Raw genomic sequence first — 9348 nt, 5'->3', positions numbered from 1 at the left:
TGGAACCCTCCGGTCCCACAGCTCGAGTGGACCCTCCGGTCCTAACTCAGTAAGCTCAGAATAATACACAACATAAATCATAAATACATAATGCAGGATATCACAATACTCAATATAAGCACATAAGATCATCCGGTCACATAAATATTACCGCACTAGGTAAGTATAGTGAGAAGACTCACCTCGTAAGCAAGCAATCAAATAATCTCGTACACGAATCTCCGAACTAGCCTCCGCCTAACACATAGGATAATTTTCTCTAATTAACACTTAATCACGACTCTAAATAAACTAAGTTATTTTCTCTCTCAGCTCTTGGAATGACCAAAAGACCATTTTACCCCTCCATGGTCCCCATAATTTTGTCTTGACCAAACCCTAAACTCAACAAAAGTTAACACTCGAGTTAACAGTACATGTTGACCCGACTCGCTGAGTGCATCTATGCGACTCATCGAGTCCCCATTGTTCCTTCAGAAATGTCACGAAAACCCAACTTAACTCGTCGAGTTGTCTCGTTAACTCGCCGAGTTACCCATGTCCAAACTCATCGGGGAAAAACCTAGCCGACTTGTCGAGTCATCTTATTGACTCGGCGGGTCCATTCAAACTGTTTTCTCATTCAGACGTTTTAAGGTAGATCTACAACTCTAAACTCCAGATCTAGCCCCCCAAGGCTCGAATGTCACGTAAAGCTGCGAGCTTTTACATTCATGCACGACATATGAGGCTCATAATGCCAATACAAACTCCGGCAAGGGTTAGATGCACAAAAGCTAGTCTCTATCTCAATAAAGCTCAGATCTTTGGGCTCTCAAGTCCTCCTACAGTCCAGATCTGAGGTTTCAACCCCATGATATGTTTAAACAACTCATTGTCTCAAGACAAATATGGGAAAACCCTAAAAACCTCCCTAAACTAAGATCTCACAAAGGAAGGTCACAATGGAAGCTTTTTACCTTTGCACTAAAGCTAATCACTGAAGACCTCTGGATCTACAACGCTTCCTTGATTAAACACGCCAAGCTCTCCAAATATCCTTCCAAAGATGTACAAAACTACTTAATTTAGCCCTCTCAATCTCTCTCTCTCTCTCTCTCACACACACACACACAAGTCAATATGATCGATTAGGGTTTCACACAAAGGAGTTGAATGGCTGGTGAGGCGAAAATGAGGGCTTAAGGCCCTTTAAATAGGACACAAACCTGGAAGATGAGGGTTTCCACTCACAGCGTCAACTCGCCGAGTTGGTCTCTGCGACTCGTCGAGTTGGTTGTAAAACCCACGTGGTCCAATCGAATCTACTCGATGAGCTGGGCATCCACTAGTCGAGTTGCTCAGTTTACTCATAAATATAATATATAAATATTATACCTGAGAGTCGGGATGTTACATCGGTAGAGCGACGAAAGGTCGCAAGCTATTGTTTTGTATGCATGAATATGTATTGTGGTATATGATATCCTAGGTAAACTCACCAAACATAGACTTACAACTATTGAATGACTGTTTTTTAGGTTGTTTTTTCGATCTTAAAAAGACTCTAACGTGACTTTAATCACATTAGATGATTTAATAATGTTTTTCGATTTCCGCTAAAACACTATTTTATGTTTAAATAAATGTACGGTAATGATCTTTTAATGAAAATGAGCTTTGGAATTATATTTTATATTTTTAAAAATGAATTTTTTTTGTTAAATATCGAGACGTTACATTAAAGGTTAAAACGAATAAGATAATTTGCCTTGATAAAACATGGGTAACAACCAAAAAAATCAACTTGGTGATTAAAATGAGAACATGTATGCCAAACAACTAAATCGATTTTTATATTTTCCCCCTCTCGAATTTTTGCTATGTCTACAAGTATAAATGGAAAGAAACAAAAGAAAAAGATAACAGTTAACATGGAAATATATGATTTTAGATGTTGAGTTATTGCGATTTATAAGGAAAGGATGTAATTATGCAACTGATTTTACGGTATCGTGACAAAGATAATAGAACGAGCGATTGAGCATTAAATATTTCGTTCAATATATAGATAGGATTATGTAATTATGTAATTTATTTGGCGGGCGAATAAAGATTTCGTTCAATTCAAAAACCAGAACTCTTTGTTGGCGTCCACCTCTCTAACTCCCCCTCATTCTTCCTCACTCCCCTTCTCTCTCACACATACACCCGCTATGGAGGATTCAGCCACCATCACCGGATCTTCCATCCTCTCCAAGCTCCAGTCGTCTTCAGATCTCTCCTCCATCCACTACCTTTTCTCCTCCTACCTCCACCCCTTCACCGTCATCATCAATAAACCCAAGAGGCAGTCCAAATCTTCAAAAATCAATGCCGAAGCGTCAGCTACTATCCAGTCGCTCGCCAAGACGTTCACTTCCTTCCTTAACAAAGCCCTAAATATTATCCCCACACGCCTGGATGAAACCCCCAAAATCGAATATTGTTACGCCTTCGAACTGTTTGAAGTGTACACGATTTGCCTCAGTTGTTTGGAATCTGTTTTGTCGGTACTGTCGTCTAAACCCCTTTCCGTTCAGTTCCATCTGATTCGGTTGATACATTGTTATGAAGACTGGGGCAGATACGAAGATGCACAGAATGAAGTGTTATCGGAGCTTGAGTATATTGGGAAAATATCGGGTGAAATAGGTGGGAATCTAAATCGAGGGTTTATTCCAGAATTAGGGAAAGGGAATGGTGACAAGGACGTTGCCGTGCTGATCATGGATGTAGTTGCGACGCAAGCCAACTGTGTTTTAAAAGGTCGAAGCAACTAATTTCTATGGTGAATGAAATCCAACCGTGGTTGAGGTAAATGCAAACTTGCTTGCATTTTATTGTTTAGTAACAATATGAACCGCTATACCCTATTTCATTGAGCACAAAAGCTAGTGTTGACTTGGTAGATTACTCTGATAATAATCCACTGCATTGATTCTCCGCCTCCACGCTCTCCTATCTGAATTCAACAATAATCAACTTTCAACAACACCAAAGAATTGATGTAACCTTGAAGTAATTGTTTTCTGGGTGTAATTAACGGCCAGTACACAATTCTTTGTTTAAATCAACCATATTCCATAGTATTTATGTCATCACCTCTAGTAATTTTATCTGAAATGGTGAGTTGTAAACATGACAGGTTTGTTGATGCGTGTACATATGATAGGCTGCACCAGTTGCTTGCGATTTGTCTGGGTAATTGTACATTGTTTCTGATTGGAGAACTTGCAAGCTTTGATGGGAGTCTGGTCCAAATTTTTTGTGTTTTAACATTGTCATAGTTTACAAAACCAACCATGAATGATCAAATGGAAAGGGTAGTTGGGATGCAAGTTTTAGCATCCATCTCACCAATTTCCTGTTGAAGTTTAATTTGTTTTATGGAAACATTTCTTATACATATTTATATGTTTTCTTTTTGCAGTTTGGGCCCATGGTTTGCAATGTAGTTTTTTCATAGCTGGATGATCAACACTTGTGTTTGCTCATGAATGCAAGGTACTTGTTAAATTTTTTGTTGTGTTTGCTCATTGTTAGTATAAATTAATGTACAATCCTTACAAAGCTGTCTTGAATATACATATAGCTGTATTGGACAGCTTTCTCATAGCTCTAAAGTAGATTCTAGGCTGTCTTTTCCAGCTTTGTATAGCTGTAATATTTAGTACTTTTCAGGTTTGGACTCTCATGTAGTTTTAAAGAGGCCCTGGTTTCAAGAATAGTTTTCCTTGTTCAGTTTCGTGCCTTTTGGAAAATTCATCAGTTTATTGTTTTTTTAAAGGCAATTGTCAAATGCTTATTTCAAATAGGAAAAAGCTATAGATAAGCTTTCATTGGATATATTCTTATACCCATGGATTTTATATATATATATATATATATATATATATATATATATATATATATATATATATATATATATATATATATATATATATGCGTTGAATGATCACGATTTTTAATTCAACTTTAAATGCTGTCTGTAACATAATTTTTTTCATACATATAGTGACACTGAGCTAATCTTAGAGAACAAAAAATTATCAATTCAATATGTTATTAGATAATAAACAAGTGTTGACTTACAGATGCAGTACATATGAAAGGGAAAGAGAGGACGACATGAAAAGTGTACTCACTATAGCTGCAGCTGCTTTCATACTCTCATTTGCTACAAAGGAAAATGTCGAGGTTTATTTTTTCTGAAGCATCATAAGACAGCTATAAATCATGTTTTATGTTGATTGTCTTTTTGATTATTAGTTATATGCTGAGCTTATGTTTGCCTTTACTCATTGCAGGAGAGTACTACTTTTCTTATGCATCTTATTTCAGCTGATGGGATGAAATATCTCTTTCCCTATTTGCACAATGTTGGTATACAGTTATACAGAATCAATAGAATAAAAGAGGTATAGAATATACCTTTTCATACTAATACTACACCCTTGATGTATAAATTATAATTATAATTATGCATGCATCATCAACAATAATGATGAGTTTCTTTTGTAGGCTGCAAAGTCACTCAAATTATGTAATGTCACCTAGCAGCATGGAACCGTGTATTTCTCTTTTGTAAAATGTTTACATCAAGTAGAGATGTGGTTTCCAGTGATCTCTCAGAGGATGCCATAGATGGTTTTGTCATAGATGCATCTGCAGAAAGTGCTTTTCTATTTAAAGCTATGGTTGAGCCAAGAGCACTCTGAGCAGACTCATAATATTCCTACCTTGCTGTACTATATTGTTGATATGCTATCACTTAAGGTTCTCGAATCGGGTCATTTCTAATAAAAAGCTAGCCTACCTCTATTCTTATTAACCATGTTCTTATCATATTGTTATGGTGCCTCACTGTTTGTTATGTTCCTTTATTACAGGGCTACATGGAGCATCATTCTGACATTTACGAGTCAATGATTAGATTTTTTACCTTGAAGAATATTCCTTTGCAAAAGTGCTTGACCATATGCTTTGGCAATCCAGAAGCCTTAGTCATGCACTTTGTGGTTCACCTTTGAGTGATGCATTCATCATGACATTTTCAAATCACTGTAACTTGTCCAAGTCTTTGGATTTTTGGATAAGTTGTTGTATGGAGCACTAGAAGGTTGATTTCAACAGGGTTTGTCCGTCATTTCTACTATTTCCTCCCCAGATTCTTATAAGCCTAATCATATAACAACACATGAAGTCAAGCAGGCTGCCTCTGATCTCATTAACAGTGTATGTATGATCCTTGGGTTGATACAACATATTTTATGTGATTACTGATACATCTAGCATTTACTCACAATTACCTCTTTCTTTATTTTAGGTTCCTTTGTCCAACAACTCATTATTCCTTGTTGCACAACTTTATTATGATTTGAGTGAAACTATGATTGCAAAGGGTTTAATGATCAAGTTACTTGATTTATTCTTCAATCTTGTATATTTAAAATTGCGTTACTTTTTTGCTTTTTACTATTTTATTCCCTTAACCTAGTAAGTTACAAAGTTGTACTTGTCATGCTTAATTGGCTGGGATTTCTTTGTCATTTTATTATTGTCAAAGGAATCAACTACTAATCAGGAAGGATTTGATATTGGGTTTGCTGAATGTTAGCCTTTGTAATCAGGTTGTAGTAACAGTCTTGGTTTAAAAAAGCGTGCTTGATGTGATGATGTGTCTGTTGCATTGCGTTGCGATGGGTTATGGGTAACAAACCTGTGGGGCGATGCGACCTACATGTTGCCAGGCAATGCGTCTGCTTCCAAGCGCATCCAGCGCATTATGCATTGGCGCATCATGGTCTGACCTATTTATTTAAATAATGTTAAAAAAAAGCCCATGCAACTATTAAATATTTCTGGCTGGCTCTACTTCTACCCTAGAGATCTACGTACCACTGTACCAGAATACAAAGAGGCACGACAAATTGATCACACGATCACAGTCTCACACAACAATCTTGTTCTTCTCTCTTTCTTTATCTATTAGTCTTCAACTCCTTTTCCCTCCTCATTCTTGATCGATAGTTAAGTTAGTAGTTAACCTTCTCTTCTCTTCTTCTCTGTTATTCTTTCTACTATCATTCATGGATATTGAGAATGGAGTTGATGCTTCATCCGACTTCAAAACAGATCCTGTAAGAAAGTATAGTGTGCAAGACCCTAACATTAGAAACAATTTTACATGCACTTTTTGTTTGAAAGTAACAAAGGGAGGTGCAAGCTGTATGAAACAACACCTTGTTGGAGGTTTTCCGAATGCTACTAAGTGCCCACAATGCCCTGATCATGTTCGGAAAGAAATGATAGATTATATGAAAATGAAACAAGAAGCAAGGGACAACATTCACATGGTATCAAGGATACAGGACCTTGATGATGACTATTATGGAGATGAAGAAGATTGTATTGAAATAACAGTTAGTAGCAAACTACCTCCCAGAAAGAAACCAAAATAGAAAGGGCCAATTGATATGTTTTTCACTCCAAAACCCGAAGATACAATTAAAGGTAGAAAAGGAGGGAAACAACAAACGATAAATGAGGTGTCGGAAAGAACTACGAGATAAAGCATGCCAAGAAATAGCAAAATGGTTCTATGATGCAGGTAATGTATTCCTTCACAGAAGCTGTTACATTTTTTTTTTTTGATAAACTTGTTATATGTTTATGATTTTTAATCTTATACTCTTATAGATTATAGAATTTGTTTAATGATGTTATTGTTGTGTACTTGTGTAGGCATTCCTTTCAATGCTGCAACATATGATAGTTTTTATATTATGATAGAAGCAATTGGTTAGTTTGGCCCTGGTATGAGACCACCAAGCATGTATGACTTAAGGGTTCCATTGCTGAGAAAAGAAGTAGCCACCGTTACAAAAAAAAAAGGAAGAACACAAGACAGAGTGGGCTCAAAAAGGTTGTTCGATCATGTCTGATGGGTGGCGTGATTCAGTCGTGCAAAAAGATATAATCAACTTTATGGTGAATTCTCCACATGGATTTTTCTTCATGAAATCCATGGATGTATCCGAAGTTTCAAAGGATGCAAACCTGTTGTTTGGCATTCTTGATGACATGGTTGAGGAGGTGGGAGAGGAAAATGTTATACAAGTTATCACAGATAACGCCTCGGCTTATGTTAAAGCAGGTAATAATGTATTTTTTCTAACTTTGTACTTTGTTTTATTTTATTCACTTTATTTTTTAATTAATGTTAATCAAATTTTAACATTTTATGGCTTTGTTTTCATATTTTTAGGAAAGTTATTGGAAGCCAAAAGACCACACCTCTACTGGACTCCATGTGCGGCGCATTGTATTGATCTTATGTTAGAGGACATTGGCAAGCAAATCCCTAAGGTGAAAAGTTCTTTGAAGAGATGTATGTTGGCAAATGGGTACATATATAACCATGTTCCTGTTGTAAACATGATGAGGAACTTTACCAAGCAAAGAAACTTGCATAGACCTGCTATTACTCGGTTTGTGACTCTTAATACTTAACTTATAATTTATGTAATTATATATATTATTCTGTTATGATTTTATATAATATTCCAATGTTACATCTGATAGGTTTGCAACATCATTCATCAGTTTGTCGCAATTTCATAAGCAAAAAGATAATTTAAGAAAAATGGTTTTGTCAAAAGAGTGGGAAAAAAGCAAGTGGGTTAAGGCTAATGACCTAATAGCAAACAAGATTAAAGTCTATTTTGTATCAGACTTGTTTTGGAGAAATATTCTATATTCTTTTAAGTTGACTAGACCACTTGTTAAGGTCCTTAGAATGGTGGATGGGGAAAAAAAGCTAGCTATGGGTTACATTTATGAGGCAATGGATCGAGCCAAGGAGACTATTCAGAAATCGTTTCTCAACAAAAAAGAGGAGTACAAGAAAGCTTTTCAGATTATTGATCAAAGGTGGGAATGTCAACTTCACCGACCCTTGCATGCAGTTGGACATTACTCAAATCCTGGAATCTTTTATGATAACAAAATTAACGCTTCTTGTGAAGAAGTTATGATTGGATTAAATGTTTGCATCGAGAGATTGGTTCCAGATTCTAGTATCCAAGACAAGATAATCACTGAATTAGCTACATATCAAAATGCAGACGCTTTATTTAGTAATAAAATGGCAATCAAGCAAAGGAAGACAAAAGCACCAGGTTAGATTAAATGTTAATTATATTATATTAATATTATAGATTTATAATTATGAAGTTAGATTAACATTTTTTTCAAACATTGTTTCCTACAGTTGAGTGGTGGATATCATATGGATCTTCAACCCCTAATTTGCAAAACTTTGCTGTACGTGTGCTTAGCCTCACATGTAGTGCAACAAGTTGTGAAAAAAACTAGGGAGCCTTTCAACATGTATGTTATGTGACATTAGGTTATTTTTTTTAATTACACATGCACTATGAAATGTCTAATGTGCTTTATCTCTTTCATTGTAGCTTCACACAAAAAAATGTAATAGATTGGCACATAGTAGACTAAATGATATGGTTTATGTGAAGTTCAATCGTTCCTTGAATCGTAGAACCAATAGAAAGGAAAATGTTGATCCTATCCTTTTGAATGAAATAGATGAGAGTAATGAGAGGTTGTTAGGGAGATTAGAGGAGGATAAAGATGATAATTTAGTGTTTGAGGGTGAAGATTTGACTTGGGATGCTGTGGAAAAAGCCTCAGGGGTAAATGAGCCTTTTTATTCAACTAGAGCATCAAGAGATGATAGAGGAAAAGGAATAGTTGGATCTAATGGACTTGGGTTGGTTGACGAAGAGATAGAAGAAGATATTGGCATGTCTGGTGATGAGGAGGGAGATATGGGTATGGAGCTTGGGTTTGACTTTGATGATGATTGATGAGGGATGACTTAGGATCTTTATTTTTTGGTTTCATTTTGTTGTTTGTATAACTATTAAATTTGTTTTCATTTTGCATGACCATTAGATTTTGATTTCATCTTGCATTGATTATGGTAAACATGCATTTTGCATTTTGGTTTTTCCATTATGGTTTTTGCATTCTGTTTAACTAATTATCATTACATTTGGTTACATTACTTATATATTTGCTTTTCGTTTTATATCTTTATTGCTTTTTAGTATATGGTAAACATATATTGGTAATTACTACTTGTGCGCCACACCTACGTGTTGCCAGCGCATCCGCATCTCGCATCGCACATCGGCCTCTCGGACCTTAATCGCATCAGTGCGCATTGCGCTTTTTTAAACCAAGGTAACAGTATTTAAAGAGGCCTCTTCGCAATTTTTGAGAGCTCAAAATCAAGTCTGCCTT

General features: G+C 35.9%; 1 protein-coding gene and 1 pseudogene across 1 annotated transcript; both read left to right on the top strand.

The window, feature by feature from the left end:
• Positions 1-2095: 2095 nt before the first annotated feature.
• On the top strand, positions 2096-5616 carry LOC145011724 (separase-like). The gene is made up of 8 exons (XM_078970454.1): positions 2096-2835; positions 3167-3222; positions 3452-3525; positions 4116-4218; positions 4329-4439; positions 4543-4797; positions 4911-5256; positions 5348-5616. The coding sequence occupies exons 3-6, from the start codon at positions 3515-3517 to the stop codon at positions 4576-4578; spliced, it is 261 nt and encodes an 86-aa protein (XP_078826580.1). The 5' UTR covers positions 2096-2835; positions 3167-3222; positions 3452-3514; the 3' UTR covers positions 4579-4797; positions 4911-5256; positions 5348-5616.
• Positions 5617-7458: 1842 nt separating this feature from the next.
• LOC145009410 (uncharacterized) lies at positions 7459-8909 on the top strand (annotated as a pseudogene).
• The last annotated feature ends 439 nt before the right edge of the window (positions 8910-9348 follow it).

Source organism: Lactuca saligna, chromosome 8, assembly GCF_052625555.1.
Source record: "Lactuca saligna cultivar CGN05327 chromosome 8, ASM5262555v1, whole genome shotgun sequence".
NCBI classification, from domain to species: Eukaryota; Viridiplantae; Streptophyta; class Magnoliopsida; order Asterales; family Asteraceae; genus Lactuca; species Lactuca saligna.
This window is presented reverse-complemented; position numbering and strand designations above follow the sequence as displayed.